This window comes from Hipposideros armiger, unplaced genomic scaffold (assembly GCF_001890085.2).
Source record: "Hipposideros armiger isolate ML-2016 unplaced genomic scaffold, ASM189008v1 scaffold_212, whole genome shotgun sequence".
NCBI classification, from domain to species: Eukaryota; Metazoa; Chordata; class Mammalia; order Chiroptera; family Hipposideridae; genus Hipposideros; species Hipposideros armiger.
The window spans coordinates 2320465-2343240 of NW_017731562.1; the positions used below are offsets into that span (position 1 = coordinate 2320465).

At 37.5% G+C, this 22776-nt stretch overlaps 1 protein-coding gene across 1 annotated transcript in view; it reads right to left on the reverse strand.

The window, feature by feature from the left end:
• Window positions 1-8890, reverse strand: part of CCDC141 (coiled-coil domain containing 141) — a 213686-nt gene extending 204796 nt beyond the window's left edge. Inside the window, exons 1-2 of the mRNA XM_019654016.1 lie at window positions 8658-8890; window positions 6182-6304 (exon numbers count right to left, since the gene is read on the reverse strand). Of these exons, the coding sequence (XP_019509561.1) occupies window positions 6182-6304; window positions 8658-8759 (225 nt within the window). The 5' untranslated portion in view covers window positions 8760-8890. The remainder of the gene's footprint in view (window positions 1-6181; window positions 6305-8657) is intronic.
• Between the last annotated feature and the right edge of the window lie 13886 nt (window positions 8891-22776).

The window sequence follows — 22776 nt, forward strand, 5'->3', positions numbered from 1 at the left end:
TCCCCCAAGAGCCCTGAATTGTTCCTACCTTATTTCAGAGACCATTTGACAAAATAATCAGTGAAAAATATAATAGGTGCTTTACATGTATAGAACACCAAGACATACCTTTGAACCACAGATCAAGTAAGTATTGGTATTGGAAGGTGCCAACTAATCTCACCTGTCTCCCCTCAAGATCCTGACTCAATTTAAAAATAGATGTTAAGGCCAGATAGACCAAAATATCTGTTCTTATTACTGATAAAACTGGACTGGAGGATAGGGTTGATTTTGGCTTTCTACTTTTTCTCCTTAAAATTTAATCCTTGGGACTTGCCTGTGGAGAAAATTGGGTCTGAGGCTGCCCTGGGTGAGTGGGGTTGTGGCCAGTCTCTGCCAGGCAGGGACTTCTAGGCAGGTCAACAGAAGCAGAGAAAGCAGAGAACCTGCAGCCCATGGGTGGTCAGGATCTGCAGAGAGAGTCCCTGAGGCTGGCTTCCTCATGGGGCCACTTCTTCCTCTAGTCTCACCAACTGACTGACACAGTCCCCCTCACCCCTGTAGGGAAGAGAAAGGTAAGAAGAGAGATGGATGAAAGAGTCTTCCCAACATTTCTGAGAAAGTACAATTTCCTAACTTGTGGATCTATAGCAAAAACAGGAGAGTAGGGAATATAGACCTCATATATAAAGTAAACATTTAGGGTAAAACACTGCTATGGCATAGGTAGTGTAAAATAGATTAGTCCTCTTCTAACACTATCCTAAAGAGTTCCATCACATTTGAAACACACATGCTATAAAATTTTCTCTAACATGTAAATTCAAGTCACACAGCTTTACTTTATTAAAATACATTCTTAAAAGGCGTTATCAAGAAAATGAAAAGACACCCTATAGAATGGGAGAAAATATTTGCTAATCCTATATCTGATAAGGGATTAATATCCAGAATACATAAAGAACTCCTACAATCAACAACAAGAAAACAAACAACCCAATTTAAAAATATGGGCAAAAGACTTGAATAAACAGTTCTTCAAAGAAGATATACAATTGTCCAGTAATCACATGAAAATGTGCTTAACATCATTAGTCATTAGGGAAGTACAAATCAAAACCACCATGAGATACTATTTCACACCTAGTAGGATTGCTATAATAATAAGAAAGAAAGAAAGAAAGAAAGAAAGAAAGAAAGAAAGAAAGAAAGAAAGAAAGAAAGAAAGAAAGAAAGAAAGAAAGAAAGAAAATGACAAGTTTTAGCAAAGATGTGGAGAAGTTGGAACACTTGTATTATGCTGGTGGGACTGCGTGATGCAGCTGCTGTGAAAAACATTTTGGTGTTTCCTTAAAAAGTTAAGCACAGAAATGCAATATGACCCAGCGATTCCATTCCTAGGTATTACCCCCCAAAATTAAAAACAAGTACTCAAACAGAGACTTTGTATGCCAATGTTCACTTAAGCATTATTTACAATAGTTGAAAAGTGGAAACAACCGTGTCCATTTTTGAATGGATAAATCAAATTGGTATATCAGTGCTTTGGAATATTATTCATTCATAAAAAGGAATGAAGTTCTAATACATGCTAAAACATGGATGAACCTCGAAAACATATGCTAAGTAAAATAAGCCAGACACAAAAGGACAAGTATTATATGATTCCATCACCTGAGGTACTTGAGATTGACAAATTCATAGAGGCAGTAAGTACATTACAGGCTACCAGGGAATGAAGGAATGGGAGCCAACGCTTAATAAGTATAGTTTCTGTTTCAAGTGATGAAAAAATGTGGGGAATAAATAGTGGTGATGGTTGCACAACATTGTGAATGTAATTAATTGTATACTTAAAAATGTTTGAAATGGCAAATTTTATATATACATATTTTAGCACAATAAATGAAATAATGTATTCTTAGTCAACACTCCAGTTTATAGCAGAAAACCACACTATTCCTTATTTAAGGCAAGCTTTAATAAAACTTTTAGCTTGACTGCTAATATATTAGGCTATTCATTTATAGCTAAGTAAATGGAAACAGGACAAAAATAAGCATTCATTGGATCGGGTCGGAGATTTAGTCAGAATCAGAGAACCAACAGTGTTGTAAGTCAAGCCAGAGGGGAAATATTTTAGTATTTTATACTCTATAAAGACTCATTCTTCACTGAATGCTACAAATATCTACAAATGCATATCTACGAGTATATACCTACATATTCGCATATCTACAAATACAGGAGCTAGTGGCCAGAGGTCTTCTTGGCTCGTACAGTTTATTTCCTCTGGACAGTGGCAATGTATAGTAGTTGCAAGACAGATGCTAAGGGGAAGAGCCTTGTCGGCAACATCCCTGAGATATTTCCAACTCCTCTTTCCCTCCTTGAGCCACCTGAGGACGTAATGTCATAGTGGCCACCGGCGGGTCTTCTCTACCTAGCTTTAATCTCCTTCTTCTCTTCCCCAAATTTCTTCTTTCCCGTTATAAATAAACCGAGTACGGTTTAAGAATTTAGGTACCATTAGGAAGTTAATGCTTTTTCCACAGGATAATGTTTTCCCCACTGAAAACAGAGAAATCATTTTTTCTCTGGACATGCCATTGGAATTAATTACACCACTAAAAGGGAAATATCTCTGAGGTATAAACATTACCAACACTAGAAACACTCATAAAAATTCTGTGTTTCCAGACTTCTTCTTTGTAGTCAAAATTACTAGTATTTGAGATGATTTTTAGTGGAAGGCAAAAAATAGCTTTTCTATCAAATTAAGCATCTAAATTATTCTGACATATTAATTATTAATAGAACAATTATATAGCACCTCTTTTCAAAGGCAGCAGGCAGTTCCATACACCATTGCATTTCTCCCCGAAATTTCCTTTCTTGGTGTTTGGGGGTAACGTATTATAATTTTTTCAATAAAGAACCTGAGACCAGAGAGGCTAACTGCATCGCTCAAATCAGAGCGAACTCCGCAGTGAACTCCTACATTCTCCCAACACCCCTCATGGTGATTCTTCTTTATAATTAGAAGAAATTGCAGGGCCTTATGCATAAGAAAAGGACTGGATTGAACATTAAATATGAACTATTATTGGCTTATTGAACTACTAATGTCCCTATGGTTTGAAAAGCTCACACTAAAACTAACTTGGATCCAACAATTTTCTTCTACAGGTTAAGGCTGTGCCTACCCTGACAGCGTAATTACTAGTAAATTGGTTGAACTAGTGATCTATCCATTTTCAAAATGGAATTCACATTTTTGTTATTTTAAAAAGTCTTTTGTCAGCAAATCTGGAACAGATTTCAGACTCCTTGATTTTTTTTTAAACAATAACTTTGGAAGATGATGCTACCACTTAAAATTCCTTGGGAGAGGTGTCTGGGTTGATAGTGATAGGTGGGGTGGGGGAGGGGATAGGAGATGGACATTAAGAGGTCATGGCTAGAGGCTTACGTGAAGCCAAAAGCCCTTTTTACTTGAGATCTCGTGTTCTTAGACCCACACGCAAAGAGGGAGTATGGTCCCACAATCCCATGACACATTATGGTAAGATCTACAAATAGATATGAAGCTTTGATTTATCCTCTCCCTTCATCTTACAGATAAAAAGCCTGAAGTCCAGAAGCTAGTCCATAGCCAGAAGATTGGCTTAAAAGGACAAAAAGACTTGAGAACCTAGAACAGTAAACACTCCTTGAAGATGGATCCTGTTGAATAAAAACCCTTTTCCAGATGAGCTCCTGGGTGGATTTAGGATACAAATATGAGTGGAGTAGCTAGGGAGAGCTGACTTGCTCCACCCCAGAAAGCATTCTCCCTGGAATTGTAAGCCTGGACAGGAATAGGGGTGGAGGGGAAAAGAGGTGGCCTGAGAGGCCCAGACTGCTGTGAGCTTCCCCGCCACCCACAGTTCATCAGTGGACCTGAAAATGCTGGCTGGGCACCAACTGTTAGTGGGACCTGGAGAGAAGGGATGTAGTTTCAACTGTGGGTGAACTACAGAAAACAGTTGATAGGTGCATTTGAAGGAGCGAGAGACACAGGAGGCCATGAGCAAGTAAACCTCTAGGATGAGCAGGAATTGCGAGGAAGCCCAGAGCATTTCCACAATTTATGGAACTGAACTTTTTGTGTAGTAGCATGACCTTGAGTTGTTAGCTGAGTTATACTAGTAAGTGGCATAATTAGCACTAAAATCACAGGTCTTTTAATTCCTGGTTCAATGCTCTTTCACATCATAATGTGTGTTTTTCTTTTTAGATACACAGAGAAATTTCTGGTGGCCAGGGATTTCTACCTTGAAAGACAGCACAGAGCCTAGAGCAAGGAGTTGTCTAAACAAGAGAATAAATTTTAGATTCTAATGGCTCCCGCTTCAGCACTAATTCTTTCTTTAATTTCTCAGTCTGATTTACCCAATTACTTTTATTACTGTCCAATCAGAAAACCACTGTTAGAATAAATCAGATGCAGATCATGTCTGCCTCTAAATCTAGGAAGCATGTGTGAATAACAGCCAGACTGTTCAAAGAGGCCAGTAACATTAAAGTACTGAAAACGCAGAACATCTAGCCATTGCAGATCCAGGAATCAAACCTCTCTGACCTTAGTGAAGACAGTCACTTGCCTACGTGGGTTGTGACTCACAGGTTGGCTGCATCACAAGGCTCCATCCTCAGAAGGGAGAACCTCGTGGGGTTTAATGCTTTACCTGTCACTGCCTTAAAATTCTTAATTTTACCTTTGAATTTGTGTTTTATAAGTGAAGTCCAATGGGACAACAGAGGAAGTACTGGAGAACTGGAGCCTCATTGCGCATGTGGCCCTGCCTCCTGGGGAGGTTCCCCACCCCTGCTCAGTGGCCTCTGTCATCTGCCTTGGCAGGGGTGAGGACACAGGTCAGGAAGGGTTAGGGTCAAGCCCACACCCTGTGCATTAAGCCATGGCTGAGGCTCGGTGCCTGAGGGTCTGCACTCGCCTCTCACATAGCCTTGTGACTGAAGGAGCTAGACATTAAATAGCAGATAAGAAAACATCATGACTGGTCAAGAAAAAGTGTTTCCTGTTCAGTTTAGTGGTTATCAGATGGTAAGGGCCGAGTGGGGTGGTAGAAGAGGCTATAGGCCAGCGGTTCTCAACCTGTGGGTCGCGACCCCTTTGTGGGTCGAACGACCCTTTCGTGGGTCGAGCGACCCTTTCACAGGGGTCGCCTAAGACCATCGGAAAACAAAAAGATATTTACATTACGATTCATAACAGTAGCAAAATTACAGTTATAGAGTAGCAACGAAAATAATTTGATGGTTGGGGGTCACCACAACATGAGGAACTGTATTAAGGGGTCGCAGCATTAGGAAGGTTGAGAACTGCTGATATAGGGAGTCAAATATATGGTGATGGAAGGTGAACTGACTCTGGGTGGTGAACACACATGCAATGCATAGATGATGTATTATTGAATTGTATGCTTGAAACCTATGTAGTTTTGATGACCACCACCACCCCAATAAATCTTTTAACTTTTTTAAAAAAGCGATGCCCTGCTTTTTGAACAGGGTGTCTATTATTTTCATTTTCATTTCACACTGGGCCCCACAAATTATGTAGCTCGTCCTGATTAGATAGCTTAGTAATCATAAGCCAATGTTATTTTTAGATTCTTAACTAAATAACCACAACATATATGGAACAATAGCTCTGATTTTACTAAAAGTATTATTTGGTTTCAAGAAACCTTAATATTAAACACAAAATCAGGTATTTTCAATAGTTCAGCAGAGCGGGGAAAGTCTGTTATTCTCGACAGCAGGTGTCATTAACAACAGAAAGTTTGAACCTGTTGTGACTTGACAGTATGACAGTATGACGCAGGAAAAATGATGAATTTTTTTTTTTTTTTTTTTTTTACTGAGGCAGCCAGGAAAAAAAAACATTACTTATTTCTCCACAGTAAAAATATTATCGCTCCATATTTCTATCACATTGGGGAAAGGTTTTTAAAAGTCCTGTTATTTCTCTCCTTTGTTGGTGTTTGCTCATGAGTAACTACAGTGTTTTTCCCATTATCTATTTGGCACTGTGTTAAAATAGCCATAGGCCAGTAACAACAGAAGAATCAAGAGGAAGTATAAGAAATAGCTTTTTATTTCCTTTTAGTTCTATCTGCGTCGTATTTCTTACCTTGAGCTTGGCCAAAAGAAGTTCATGATCATGAAGAAGTTTTTTGGTTTCATCTTGACTGCTACCAATTTCTAGAATATTGGGCTGTGATTCAGCCAGCTGAAGTTGTATCCACTTGCCACACTAAAAATAAAAATGAAATCAAATGCACTTTTAGTTCTTCTTGTTCCTTCCCCTCCACCCTTCTCCTTTTTCTTTTCTTTTTCAATTTCCAGTTATACTGTGATCACATTATTCTCTCCATAGAGATGGGCCTTAATAAATTGAAATATAACAGGTCTAATATAAATCCATGCCCTGACTTTTCTTTTTTTTTTTTATTGTTAGGATAAATTCTTTTCTCTTGGCATACTGAATTTAAATCTAAAATTTCCAAATGAGGAACACATACAATAGATCTAATATTATCGAATATTAGAAATTTACAAAATAATTCACATAATTGTATATTCTCTCACAAAACTGAATTCCATAAAAATAGTGACATTCCTCTCAGGAAAGTAGGATGCAAATTCACCACAGGGGAAAGGTTTTGTAAATGCAATTTAGGCTGATCAATGTCCTTACATTGATCTTATTGGTTCAACTGGAAAGAATAAACAGCAGATGAAACAACCGATTTGTATCTTACTTCAAAGTTAAAACATAACATTTTCCAAATTTTGTTGTTGAGTATTCAACAAAGTATGTAGGACAAAGTCAATAAAATCAGAATGCATGCAACAACTGCCATTTGAAAGCAGCTTACTGATCAGTGCATTTCCTGAGGAACTGCTTTTCTAAGAAGCAACAACTGATTAAGCAAGAGGAACCACTAACAGGCACATGCCCTTGGATAAGTGAATTGCTGAAGAGAAATGAGAGAAAATGTATGTTTGTCTATTCTAGATAATTACTGCCCTGAGACCATTTGGAAAGAAGAAGTCCACATGCGAGTACATCCGACACAGGCGCTTCTATTCCTTTAAGATGGGCTTTGCACTTTGAATAGCTTGGGGTTTATTTTATATGGATGGCAGTTAGTTAGGGGAGCTGGGAGGGGAGATGGAGGGAACAATCTTAGAAACACAGTTTAGTTAAGAGTTTCCAGTATAATTTTAGAGGTTTTTTTTCTTACTGTCAATCTACCTCTGATTCTCTTATAATTTATTCCATACGCATTATTCTTCATTGTGCTCTAAGAAATGTTTCATATGTGAGGGAAAGAAAAGTTAACTGTTGTTTAAACAGTGAGTTTGCCTCTTTTCTGTCAGTGTTGAAACTTGCATATATTCAAAGCATCGTAAAACCACATGCAAATTTTCGATTTTTGCTACTTCTGCTTCAGGCTTTTTTCCATGACCGCTCATTGCCTTTGAAAACACGAGAGGGCCAGGGAGTGAGCAGAGGTCCTGTTTATACGGACCTCGAGCCTCGACAGCACCAGGAAATGGCTCACTAGGAACACTGGATTTAGTGCTTGTAGAGTAAATCGTTTTGCTCTGTGTCAAGTGCTGCTTTCCTGTTATAATTTCCACATTCACACACAATTCACAGAATTAAGTGAAATTAAACAGGCCTTGTCGTCCATGCTGTGACAAAAGGCCAGAAAAGTCACTCAGTTCAGCCTGGGAGGGTCCTGAAAATGACTGGCTGGTGAGCACCAGCTAGTGGACCCGGTTCCCTCATTAAATCCTGAATTCCTCAGGTGGTGAACTGTCTAAATCAAGCACAATGCTTCCGGGGTTTTTGCAGGGCATTTTCATGGGAAATAACATCATGGATATCTTCTTCACCCTAAAGATGTGTATCATCGTTGCAAATGGACAAATTGCTTGACATAAAACGTCATAAAACGTAAGTCCCCAGTGGCTTCAACTTCCTGTGGTTAAGAGCAAACTGGACACATGCCTTTTGCACCTTCCCTGGCAGGGTCCTCAATCCCCTCAAAATGTGACAAGGATTGACTAGTGCTTTTACCATGTCAAAACCAGTGCTGGGGAGGGCACATGTCAGAGCCTCTTCCTAGGTGTCCCCGGTGTCCCATCATGCTGAAAACAGTGCCACTCCCTATCTGTTAGGACCTTCCTCTTCTCTCCTCCATTGCATCCACTCTCAGAAATCTCACAAACATTTCACATGTCTCCTTGACTCTTCAGCCAGTCATGAACTTGTAATCACGAATGCCTTGCCTTTAAAAACCAAATTGAAAATATACAGTATAGTTTGTTTCAGTTTTGTTTTGTTTTGTTTTGTTTTTCTCAACCAACCTGATGGAGATGTTTTCTGACCAAATGAAAGAGAAACTGTAGGAACTGGCTGAAACTTTAAATAGAGTTTTCTCTTAGTTGCCACTTTTGGAAAGAAAGAAGTTGTCCTTGCTCTGTTATCTTCCATATGCTGTGTACTGCTGACTGTGTAAAATATTCTTTAGGACTATCAACACACAGCAAGAAGCCCACAGCCACACAGAAAAAAAAGAAAGTGGTTAGCTTACCTTTATGACAGCTATTACGATTTTAGAGTCCCCAGCCTGCACAGCTACTGAACTGACTGTTGTCGTAGAAAACTCCACTCCGGGACTTCCTTGGCTGGACATGGTACTTTAGAACCAGAGTTTATACTTCGGGCAGCCTCTGTACAGATGTGTGTCTGCTGGTCATTTCAGAAGGCAACCACCGGGGTTACTTGGATTCATTCAGGGGAAGAGCTCAGCTCCAACTGATTACTCTGCCAAAAGGAAAGAACAGAAGGTTAAAAATAGACAACCCCATTGAATTTATCATGAGAGAGAGGGGAGAGAACGGGAGAGAATCGCCACACCCCTAGTATGGTAACGCTAAGCGCCTGTTATTTTTGCCATTATCTTAAATGTGAAGGGCAGCTTCTAGCTCTCTTCCTATCAGCTGATGTTTGACAGCAAATGGAAAAAAAAAAAACACATTACATCCTGACAGCCCAAATTAGTTTTGCCATTGAATCTATACAGTTATGGTTGACTTTGAAACCAGCCAGTCATTGACCTGGATATTAATCTTTTCAATATTGTCTCTTTTATGCAAAAAAAAAAAAAAGCTTCCAAAGTGTACTTTAAAAATAAGCTCTGGTATTTGTTTTGGGATTAAGCCACAAAAGTGCTTGAAATACATTTTTAGATTAATCTGCTTTTCTAAAACTTAACTGTCTTTTGTCAAATGAAGTTTATATAGAATGATCACATTTTCTCAGAGCCTCTGACTTCTTAGGGATAGTTAAAAAATATTTCAATGGGCATTTATCAATAGATACCTATCACTTCTGAATTTCTTTGTGATTACTATACTCCATTGAACAGAGTTTTTAAATTCAGTTATCACAAATGCTAGGAGGTCATACAGTTTTCTGTTACCTTCTAACTGCAGCAAGAAAATGTTTTTTGTTTTAATTAAAGGTTAACACTATGTATATTTTTCTACAATTAAAAAAAAAAGCATAACATTGTACTTCAGCTTTGGTTTTTATTCTCCCCCCATGCTCTGTACAGGAAAATTATAGACAGCTTCAAATCAGAGCCCAAGATCGGTGGATTAATCCTATTGCTAGAAACTCAGCGTGTGTCACAAGTTGTCTGTGGTATTAAACAGCAGCTGTTGGATTCCCTGTCAAAGAACAGCTGAAAATAACACTGAAGTGTTGGTCAGAGGTCAGATACAAACACATCAGAGATACTGACTCCAATGCTGCTTGAGCCATCAGAAATCTCTGGGGCAAAGCCAGAATGGAGGCGATAGCAATAAACAGAGTCAAATGAGTCCGCTCGTTGTTGAAACCCTTAGTTCAATTTAAAAGCATATTCGTGTTCAGGGCCAATGTTGAGAAGACTGAGTCAGTCCCACCGCTTTGTTCTAAGGCTCATGATAATACTCTTGAGTCAAAGGGGGGAGTGCTTTTACATGTACTTTGGTGTTCAGCAATTATTTTTGTTTCCCAGACCATGTCATGGCCGCTCCACAATATGTAGCCATGACTGAGCTCTCTGCTCTCTGTGTCTGCCTGCTGCTCTGGCAAGAGGAAACCATGCCTGTATCCCAGTTCTGGGGCTCCATTAACTTTACTTGATGCCACAAAGAGGGTATTTGGAGCAAGCTCAGGAGAGCAGATACCAAGAGACACCATGATGTAGAAAATACTGTAAATGGTATCGTTTTACAGGAGGGATGGAGAACGTGCAGAGAATGAACCCAACCTCTTCATTGAGGTTACCACCGTTTTGCAGGCAGGCTCCTTGGGCTTGAGCAAATAGTTGGTCCAAACAGACCAAAACAAACTGAACGAAACCAGTTTTCAGCTAATTGCCCTCAAGAAAAACCAAGAGTTGACAACTGTGTCACGTAATATCCACACCCAAAACTGAAATGCCCCAAGGAGTATCGCTTAAGTCATTGTGTACATTGCCAATCAGAACAGCAAACAGTGACCCAAACCCAAAATACAGTGCACTTTCACGCAAAGTTAGTCCTATTGTTATAAACTTGGTGTCTAACATAAATTGCATAAAGGCCCTCAAGAGGCAAAGGGAACTTTGTCGTGCAGTCAGTTGCAGAGGCTACGGCTAGGAAGAGTGGCTGTGTCCACAAAGCCCCACTCAAGAGGGATGATTGCGTAAAAGGTGTGGGGGGCAGTGTGAATGTGAGAAACTGCAGGCGCACACCAAGGGGGAAAGAGAAGGGAGATGGCGAGGGGAAAGAGAAGGGAGATGGCGAGGAGAAAATACGGCTGAAAGGCTGATCAAGCCCAATGTTTAAGGGCAAAGGGAATTAGAAATATTTAAGTTGTTAGAAGATGAGTCCAGCTCTTCAGCATCAAAAATGGTGCTTTTTGTGTGTGTAGATGACTTTTCTTTCTGTTAATTAGATGAAGCAAGAATTTCAGTAGTTTCTGAATAATTTTTTTGAATTCAAATTCTTGGTTTAAAAAAGACCTGAATCACTTTTTTCTCCCCTTTCCTTGTTTTCTACTTTTTTTTTTCCTCTTCAAAATTTTAGTCCTTCCCCCAACAGAAGCTCTGTTGATCAGGCCTCTCTACCCACAGCTAATTCATTTAGCACCTTGGCCTATGTTCTGCATTTAGCATAATATTTAATTATAAATTGCATTATTAACTCTGGTAAGCAGACTGGAGGATAGTTGGTATAAAATATGCTAAAGAAATCAGTATACCAGAAATAGATGAGTTTTTTAAAAAGCTTTTTAAGTTATAGTTTGTTTATACTCCACCTCCCCTATTATCACCAAAAAAGAAAAAAGCTCCCCAAAACAAAACAACAGAAAACCTTGCAGGCATTCTCATATCCTTTGAAGTGTATGCAGTGGTTCTCAACCTGTGGGTCATGACCCCTTTGGGGGTCGAATGACCCTTTCACAGGGTTCGCCTAAGACCATCGGGAAACAAAAAGATATTTACATTATGATTCATAACAGTAGCAAAATTACAGTTATAGAGTAGCATCGAAAATAATTTTATGGTTGGGGGTCACCACAACATGAGGAACTATATTAAAGGGTCGCAGCATTTGGAAGGTTGAGAACTGCTGGTATAGAGGGTCTTCCAGGTTAGTATGCCTTCTCTGTTTAGTCCTCTGGGAAATGCCTGTTTTTATACCAGCTGAATTTTAGTGCAGTATCCTCCACGGGGAATCAAAAAGCTGTAACTGAATTCTGTTGAGTTGCAAATAGCACTTTTTATCTCAATTTTTTCTATTGTGGTAAAATACACATAAAAATTTTGCCATCTTATTTTTCAGTGTACAGTTCGGTGACATTAAATACATTCATAACATGTGCAACCATCACCACTATCCATCTCTATAACTCATTTAATCTTGTGAAACTGAAACTCTATACCCATTAAATAATAACTCCCCGTTCATCCCTTCTCTAGCCCCTGGAAATCACTATTCTACTTTCTGTCTCTATGATTTTGATTACTGTATCTCATATAAGTTGAATCACATAGCATTTGTCTTCTGGGGACTGGCCTATTTCACTTAGCATCATATCCTCAAAACTCATCCATGTTGTAACATATGTCATAATTTCCTTCCTTTTTCAGTCTGAATAATATTCCTGTGTGTGTGTGTGTGTGTGTGTGCTTGTGTGTGTGTGTGCACACACAGAGGGTGCCAAAAGAATGTATACACATTTTAAGAAAGGAAAACTGTATTCAAATTGTAATATTCAATATATACCGATAACAAAAGATGAATACAAGTCACGTTTGACTTCTGCAATTACAAGAGGTGCTCAAAGTGGTTACCATCAGCGTCCAGACACTTCTGATTATGGTGAACTACAGCTTGAGCAACATTGACCAAAGTGTCCACTTGTATACATTTTTTTGGCAACCCCGGTAGACACACACACACATAACCATATTCTACTTATCCATTTCTCCATCGATGGACATCGATGGGTTGCTTCCATGTTTAACTGCTGTGAATAATGCTGCTATAAACACAGGTGCACACATGATCTCTTTGAAACCCTATTTTCACTTCTTTGGGATATATACTCAGAAGTAGAATTGCTGGGTCATATGATGATTCTATTTTTAATTTTTTGAGGAAATACCACTGTTTTCCACAGTGGTAAATAGCACATTTTAGTAAAATACAGGTAGGTAGTAGTATGAAAACTTTATCATATGATTATTTTTTAGCTCTCTCTATGTGTATGCCATTAACACAACACATTTTCTTTGCTGGAGTACGTGTGGTCTGCTCATTTTTTCATCCTGAATGTTTTTCTTAATCAATATTATTGATTAAACTGTATTCGACTTTATAAAGATAAATTAGACAGGCCTGATATAAATAACCCCCAAATGAGTCTATTTATCCAAATTAAAAATTCAAGGCAAAACTTTCTCTGCTATTATTGGTAATACTAATAGCTACCATTTAGTGACAGCTAATTATATGCCAGGTACTAGGTAAGTGCTTTTCATTGTTTGTTCCATTTAATCCACATAATAAGACTGGAAAGACTTTTCCTGACTTTATAAATCACAAACACTCACTCACTCACAGTGATTCACTGATTCCCGTCACCTCTGACCCAACCTTTCCTGCGTGGCTTCACAACTATCTATGGTCTGGCCCTTCCTATCTGCCCAATGACATATAAAATTATTCCCAGGTCCCAAACCTAACCCTTGTTCTCTACTTCCAATTATTCTATCCAGAAATATTCTCCTCTTCTTCTCTATATCTAAATTCACCCCACTGCTTAAGACCAAGATAAAGTATCAACTCATTATAAAAGTTGAAACACCTACTTATATTCCTCTTTTTTCAAAATTTAATAATTATATGAGGTCTGACAATTAAGTTCATGAACTTGTTGCAACAATGTTGATAACCTTTTGTGATATTATTCATTATGAATTTGTACCAACTGGACAAACAGTTAACCAACTTTACTATTTGGAAGTGCTGAAAAGACTGCATGAAAAAGTTAGACAAAAACGACCTGAAATTCTGCCAACAATTCATGGCTCTTGCATCACGACAATGCACTTGCTCACATGGCACTGTCTGGGAGGGAGTTTTTAGCCAGTAAACAAATAACTGTATTGGAACACCCTCCTTACTCACCTGACCTGGACCCCAATGACTTCTTTCTTTACCCGAAGATAAAGGAAATATTGAAAGGAAGACATTTTGATGACATTCAGGATATCAAGGGTAATGCGATGACAGCTCCGATGGCCATTCCAGAAAGAGTTCCAAAATTGCTTTGAAGGGTGGACTAGGCACTGTCATCTGTGCATAGCTTCCCGAGGGGCATAATTCGAAGGTGACCATAGTGATATTCAGCAATGAGGCATGTAGCACTTTTTCTAGACGAGTTCATGAACATAATTGACCTTGTATGCTGATATTACAAACTTGCATTATTTTCTCATTACTTTGCTTCCATCAATATTATTTCTCAACTAGATTTAAAGTTCCATATGTAAAGGAGCCATGCCTTAACATTTTTTTCTTTTAATCTTTGCAGACCACCTCATAGGGTTATTATAGAGTTGATTTACATAATGGACTTAAAAGAGGACCTGGCATTTAGCAAGTGTGATACATGAAGCACAGGACTAGGCACAGAGCTGGTGCTTATAAATATTGGCTGACTGATTCTATACAGCTAATCACATTAGCCATACAGAAAAAAAACACATAGTTTTAATACAACTCATTCATTCAGCATTTATTCATGCAACTAATAGTTATTTAGCATTTGCTACATACCAGGCACTTACACATCAGGAGTATAGCAATAAATGAAATAAAGGTCCCTACCCTGGAAAAGGTGACATTCCAGTGAGAAAAGACAGACCATAAACAATGAAATAAATAACCAAGATAAAAATCACAGCGATAAAAGCTAAGGGAAAAACAACTGGTAGTGGTTGAAGTAGATTAAATCACAAAAGGTTACATTTAGAATTTGCCAAAGAAATCAGGGGATACTTGCAGGGTATTCCTATTGGAATACAGAGACTAACAGGAATAATGAACTGATAATGATTATAAAATAACAACAAATAAATCACAGCATGGCTATGGTGATGGGTTAGGGGCTCTGAAGTCAGACTGCCTTAACCTCTCTCTCTATACCTCAGCTTCCTGGTTGCAAATTGCAGATAATCGGAATAACATCATATAGATTTGTTGGGAGGATAAGATAACATTTGTAAAACACTTAAATAAGGCCTGGCATATAGGTAGCATTCTTATATGCTATTATTTCTAAGACAACAACATCTGTTTAAAGGATTTCCTAAGTCTAGTAACTGCCACAAAACAGAAGATAACAATTTTAAATTCAGTTGAATTAAAACACAATAGGCTACCTGAATGGATTAAATACTCAGAAAGACATAAAATATGCATTACTAAGGAAAGAAATTATCTCACTATAATTAGACGGTAAAAGCATTTCAGTGAGTCATTTCTAGAATATCATCTTTACCATTCACTTTGGCCAAAAGTTTCCTGGGCTCATCTTTATATCACGTAACACTCCTCCTGGCACTTCTCTGATCTTAGCGAAGACATTCATTTGCCTGTGGGGTTATTACCCTTGTAGATTACAAGCACTCTCGCTTTTATTTTTTAATAGCATTCTCATTTAATTGCCATCCATAAGTAAATGGAAGTTGCTCTTTCCTCTTAAAACAGCCTTCTTTCTAGCCATCAACTTCTTCTATGCATGTATTCAATTTTTCATTCATAAAATATGATTAACTACCTACTAAGTGTCAGGCCCTGCTCTAGTTACCAGGCACACAGCAATACACCAAGTAAAGTTTATCCACTGATGGAGTTACCTTCTGGTGGAGGAAACATAACAATTATGTCAGGCTGTAGTAAGTGTTATGAAGAAAAGTAAGGCCGGGCAAGACAGAGGAAGTGAATGAGGGTAGAAGGATGCTATTTAGGAGGGAGCCACGGAGGGTCGCCCAAATAGATGAGGTTTGAGTAAAGACCAGGGTTGAGTTGACAAGAGCAAGATAATTCAGATATCTCTGGGAAGTACATTCCAGGCAGCTGGGGCATACTTGTTATATTTGAAAAGTGCTCAGTAGGTAGAGCTAAGTGAGGGATGCGAGAGGAGGCCACTAACAGGACATGAGTCTGAGAGGCAGTGGTGGGTAGTTCCCGTAGGGCCTTCTAGGTACGTGCCTCTATGTCCTGGTTTGCTCAGGACAGCCGTGGTTTACACCTGTTACCCTGGCATAATTCCTGGTAGGGCTCCTTTCACTTTTAAAATAGTCCCGTTTGGATGATAAATTAGGTGGCCATCCTGCTCTTAAGCCAAGGTAAGGGCTTTGGAATTCATTCTGAGTGAGATGGGACATTATTGCAGGGTTGTCATTGACTTTAAATTGTTTAAAAACAACAACAACAACAACAAAAAAAAACTCTTTCTGGAAGAGACTGCAGGAGTCGAGTAAAAGCAGGAGGTAGAATGAATTCCATAGCACCCAAACCACAGATGTGAACACATGCTCCTTTGGGATCTTCCTTTCTTAAGTTTTATTTAAGAGGAATAACATATCCGAATATCATAAGTCCTTTTAACATTTTAATCTCCCTGTACATTGACGTCCATTGAGTCCCTTACAGTTAAACGTGTTTAATGGCATATAAGTCCTTAGCTTTTCCATAAGACCCAGGAAAATAATTATTAAAAGCAACTTCTCTATCCAGCAAATTTTAGTTCTATAAGTGGTAATTAAAACAAAACAAAACAAAACTTGGCCAAGTTCAAAAAATACTTCGCTTGGTCAAAGATCAAAGGCGGCTGTATTTATTATGATTTTAAGCAATGGCTTACCAAAAATTACATGGGAAATGATACTAATACTTGTTTAATTATTATGCACATCTTTTCTTGAAAATTCTCTACTTAGAACAATGTATGTTCTGGAAAATTGTCAAATACATGTGTAGACTTTAGTTAAAATAAATAGTAAACGTGGTAATTACTGATTTGGGAAAACTCCTTTCTGAATGGGAGAGATACGTAAAATACTTCAAGCCGGAAAATATTTTTTAAAAATCACTGCAAAGATTTCATGTGCAGAGTTTATTTTTAAATTTTTAACTCACAAGACTTCCTACTTGTGTTGAGCTGTGCACTCAGGCTCCAACTTAGCAGGGTTCTCTGGCTGATATAATTCCTCTTCACATAATGAAGTGTCCGGAGAGTTACCCGTCAGAAGGGAGGGTGCTTATAAGAAGAGGCTGGAGTCTTAGTGAACTTGACTTTGGAAAATTACATTTTCTTTGTTTTTCCTGACTGTTGCTAAACTCCAGATGAGGCTGAGAATTTCCATCCGAGAGTGATCCCCAGGGAGGCCTCTAAGCAGCATTAGTTCCAGCTGCTGGAGAAACCAGCAGTGACACCGAGGGTGAGTTGTCACTTCTCCAAGCGGCTATAATTTTTGTCAAGGAAAGAAAAATAATATAAAACTGAAGGACATAAAAATTAGACACCCAAACAGGATGATATTATCCATGAATTCTAAGCAGAAAGTATGTAAAAAGTTAAAGTTTTTTTTTCTTTTTTTTAAGTTTGAGGTTTTACTAAGAAACACTAGGACACAAAGAAATGTACATATATATGGTAATATACATATGTGTGCAGATATATGTTATATATAATAAGACTCTTTTTAGTAGTGTTATAATGGGCTTTCTCAGTTGTTTGCAGGTCGATGATGTTTCATGATTTACTGACAGTTTATTGCCATCCAAGACAAAGCCATATTTTAACAGAATTCGACTGTAGATTATACTTTTTAAAACTTAGCTGAGTTTCTAAACATGTACTGTATGGATTTTGATATCCACACATCATTCCCAGTATGAATGCCTCTGACCAGTGTTCCCACAGAAGCCCCTCGCTTTGGGAATCTTCACTTTGTTAATACGCCACTCACCCGAGTCATGGAACCCACATGAAAGGCAATGATCGCTGAGAATGTCCGGAAGGATAACAGAAGTTACCAACACCTGCAGGAAAGTAGATATTCACATACTCAGGCTTTCAGAAAAAACAGGAAACAAGATGAGAGAAACTCACAGAAACCTGGAAATCAAAAATGGAAACAAAATCAGCAGGTCATGTGCACCCCACCCCACACGACTCACACCACCATAAGCAAACAGGTTTCCTATCACAAATTCCGCCCTCATAAAGGAAGGACTTCAAAAGCAAAGTCAATATACTTTCTTTTTAGATTTCGCTTCTGGCACGTCCCTGCCATAAACGCCTGCTATCAGGGTAAGCTGATAGTCTCACCACAAATGTTTGCAGAACACCCGCGTGCACAGGCCCTGGTTTCCTTTATCAGCACCATCCTCATTAAAAACTCTTTAATTTGTAAAATGTGTAACCACTTAGTCGGGGTGGACCTCTACTCTAGTCAAGGGCAGGACTCTTTTTAGATTCCAACTCTGTCGTATGAGTTGGAGAACAGAGGCAAGAGAAATTAAGTGGCTTATTCAAGCTCATGATGCGAGTGAGAACCCAACCACTTCCCTCTCAGTCTCTTGTTCCAATGCCACACGAAGTATTATGAGTTCTTCCATTCTTATGCTAGATCAAAAGTTATACAGATGCTTGTACACACCTGTGACTCAGCTAGTCCACACAGCTGAGCACTTCCCGGACAGAGTCCTCTGAGTCAGAACACCATGCCAGCACCCTTAAAAGGCAACGGCAGTACAAAACTCCACTGATGTTCTGTTTACCCCATTAAAAAACTAAAGATAAAATACACATGAAGCACTTTGACAAGAAGGCTTTATAATATATGAAATATTCCAAGCTAAAATGTCCTAGAAATGAGAACACTGTTAAAGAATTTCCCAAAACAACGTGAGTAATCATAATACACAAGTTTTATACATGGATGTAAATTAGGATTATAATAAAACTGCTCTGGGTTTGTGTCAGTTCTTCCTATTTCTTGTTTTGGTTAAAATGAAAACACATTATTAAGGATTTATCACAGAAATGGAAAACAATTCTTCTGATAACATTCACTATAGAGTTGTTTAGTGATTTGTATAGTTATATGTATGAATTATGTATTGATATTTATTTTTCCTATACTTTAAACATGAAACAAAAGTATCTGCTATTCAAATGTCTGTTTAAAATCTATTTTATGTACTTTTAACTTCTCAGGTTCCTAATTCTATTTTCCTAATTTTCCCGTCCTTTACGCAGGTAAGTGTAAATATAAGAAGTAAAATAAGATACATGATTTTCTTGGATTTTCAGTTTTCCATGCCACTCAGTGGCAATTAAGAAAAAAAAAATCCATGGGGAAACCAAACAGCTATATTTAGCATTACTTTTGAAATTTGCCATTATGTTGAATATTCAATATATCTTTATTTGCCAATGTATATCATCGACTGAATTGTGTTGTAATATGAAGGTTTTGAAAAAATTTAAATTCCCAGAGATGTTTGAAGAAACTTTGAAGTATCACAAACTTTAGACTTAAAATATTAGTATTCCCATTATTTTTCCAGCTTCATTGAGATATACTTGACATATAACATTGTGTAAATTTAAGATGCATAATGTATTGATTTAATAGTTATATATTGCAGAATGATTACCACCGTAGTATTAGCTATCACCTCTATTACATGACATAATTACCGTTTCTTTTCTGTAGTGAGAATATTTAAGATTAACTCTTAGAAACTTTCAAGTATATAATACAGTATTGCTAACTATAATTACCAAGTTGTGCATTATTAGAGCCCCAGAACTTATACGTCTTCTAACTGGAAGTTTGTACCCTTTGACAACATCTCCCCGTTGCCCCAATTTCCCAGCCCCTGGTAACTAACATTCTATTCTCTATATCTACGAGTATGGCTCATTTTAGATTCCACATCTCTTTTATCCATTCACCCATTGATGGGTATTAGGTTGCTTCCATATTTTGGCTATTGTGAATAATGCTGCAATGAACATGGGAGTGCAGATATCTCCTGAGATCCTGTTTCCATATCCTTTGGATATATACCCAGAATGTAATTACTGGATCATTTGGTAGTTCTATTTTTAATTTTTTGAAGAACCTCCATATTGTTTTCCATAGTGGCTACCTCAATTTACATTCCCACCAACAGTACACAAGGATTCTCTTTTCTCCACATCCCCGCCAACACTTATTTTTTTATCTTTTTTGATAATAATCTAACAGGTGAGAGGTGATATTTCATTATAGTTTTGATTTGCATTTCCCTGATTAGTGATATTGAACATTCTTTCATGTACTTGTTGGCCATCTGCATGTCTTTGGAAAAATGTCCTTTCAGTTTCTCTGCCTACTTTTTCATTGTATTTTTTTTCTTTTTTTTTTTTTACTATTGCATTGTATGAGTTCTTTATGTACTTTGGATATTAACTGCCTATCAGATATATGCTTTGCAAATATTTTCCCTCATTCTGGAGGTTGCTTTTTCATTTTGCTGTTTCTTTTGCTACACACAGAAACTGTTTTGTTTGATGTAGCCCCACTTACTGATTTTTGCTTTCATTGCTCGTGCTTTTGGTGCCACATCCAAAAATCAGTGTCAAGACCAATTATCAAGGAGATATTTCCCTAAATTTTCTTCCAGTTTTACGGTTTCAGCTCTTCTGCTTAAGTCTTTAGTCCATTATAATTTTTGTGAGCTGTGTAACATAGGAGTCCAATTTCATTTTTCTGCATGTGGTTATCCAGCTTTCCCAATACCATCTATTGAAGAAACGATCTTTTCCCCAGGTTGAGTCTTCTCAGCTTCCTTGTCATGTATTACTTGACCATATATTCAGCTGATTACTTCTGGGCTCTCAATTCTGTTCCATTGGTCTATGTGTCTATTTTTTATGACAATACCATACCATTTTGATTACTATAGCTTTGAAACCAGGAAGTGTGGTGCCTCTGGCTTTGTCTTTTCTCAGGATTGCTTTGGTTATTTAGGGGTCTTTCAGGGTTACAGAAATTTTCGGATTGTTTTTCTATTTTGGTGAAAAATGCCCATGAATAGGTATTACATTGAATCTATAGATGGCTTTGGGTTGTATGAACATTTTAACAATATCAATTCTTCCAATCCACAAACATGGGCTATCTTTCCATTCGTTTGTGTCTTCTCTCATTTCTTTCATCAAGGTCTTATAGTTTTCAGTGTACAGATCTTTCACTTCCTTGGCTAAATTTAATCTTAAGTATTTTGTTATTGTAATTTTTTTCTTTTCCAGATATTTTATTACTGTATGAAAACAATTTATTTCTGCATTCTAATTTTTATATCCTGCAACTTTACTGGATTTGTTGATTAGTTCTGTTTTTGGAATCCTTAGGGTTTTATATATATAAGATCGTATCATCTACAAAGACAATTTTACTTCTTTCTAATTTGGACACATTTATTATGAAAGGATAAAGAGACTGCTCTGGCTAGGACTTCCAGTATTATGTTGAATATGAGTGGTGAGTGGGCACCTGTTTTGTTCCTGATTTTAAAGGAAAAGATTTCAACCTTTCATCACTGAGTATGATGTTAGCTGTCGGTTTGTTATATAGTCTTATTGTGTTGGGGTTATGTCCCTTCTATACCAAATTTGTTGAGAGTTTTTATCATGAAAGGATGTTGTATTTTTTGGTAAATATTTTTTTTGCATCTGTTGAGATGATATGATTTTTGCCTTTCTTTATATTAATATGGTATATCCCATTTATTGATTTGCATATGTTGATCTTTGCATCCCAGAGATAAATCCTGCTTGATCATGATGTATGATCCTTTTAATGTGCTGTTGAACTCAGTTCACTAATATTTTGTTGGAATTTCTGCCTCTCTATTCATCAAGGATATCGGCCTAGTTTTCTTTTCTTATAGTATCCTTATCTGGCTGTGGTATCAGAGTAACACTAGGCTTATAAAGTGAGTTTGAAAATGCTCCCTCCTCAATTTTTTGAAAGTTTAAGAAGAATTAATGTTAATTCTTTAAATGTTTGGTATTATTTACCAGAAATGACATCTGGTCCTGGACTTTTCCTTGTTGGGAGGTTTCTGATTACTGATTCAATCTCCTTGTTATTGGACTGTTCGAATTTTCTATTTTTTCATGATTCAGTCTTGGTAGTTTCTATGTCTCTACAAGTTTTTCCATTTCTTCTAGATTATCCATTTTGGCAAAAAAAAAATGTTCATAGTAGTCTCTATGATCCTATTTCTGTGGTATCAGTGTAACGTGTCCTCTTTCAGTTCTGATTTTGAGTCTTTTTTTTTCTTAGCCTAACAAACGGTTACTCCATTTTCTCTCTTCAAAATAACAACTCATAGTTTTGCTGATCTATCGTTTTTCTGATGTTTACTTCAATTATTTATGCTCTGATCTTTGCTATTTCTTAACTTTGGGCTTAGTTTTCTTTTTTTGTCCTTTAAGGTATAAAATTAGGTTGTTTGAGATCCCTTTTATTTTTTTTAATCTAGGCATTCATTACTAAAAACATCCCTTTTAGAACTGCTTTTGTAGCATTCTATAGATTTTGGTATATTGTACTTCCACATTTATTAGTTTTAAGATTTTATTTCCTTTTGATTTTTTTCTTTGACTCATTGGTTGTTCAGGGTATTCTTTCTACTTTTAGAATTAGTTTTGCCTACCTTGATTAGTAGGTACATGGACAGAATGGGAAGGTGATTTGGCTATAGCATCAATCACCCATAGAGCACAGTTAGATTTGGATGAGTGGGCCAAACATGCCAGGTCAAACAGTGGTAGAACACGTAAACAAATAATATAGTTGGTTAAACAAGAAATTTGAGTTATTACTGCAATGTGATACCACCTCTTGCCACTGGCATCCATAGACTGGTTAGTCTTGACTAAGTAACATGGCTGAAGCAAAGGGACATTTCAATCAAACCCAAGGATGGAACCAAGCTCATTTCTTTAAAAACAAAACCTTAAGACCATGGAACTGGAAGGAAGCTCTTTGGTTGAGAATGCACGCTCAGGATATGAATAGTGTGTTTTTTATTTAA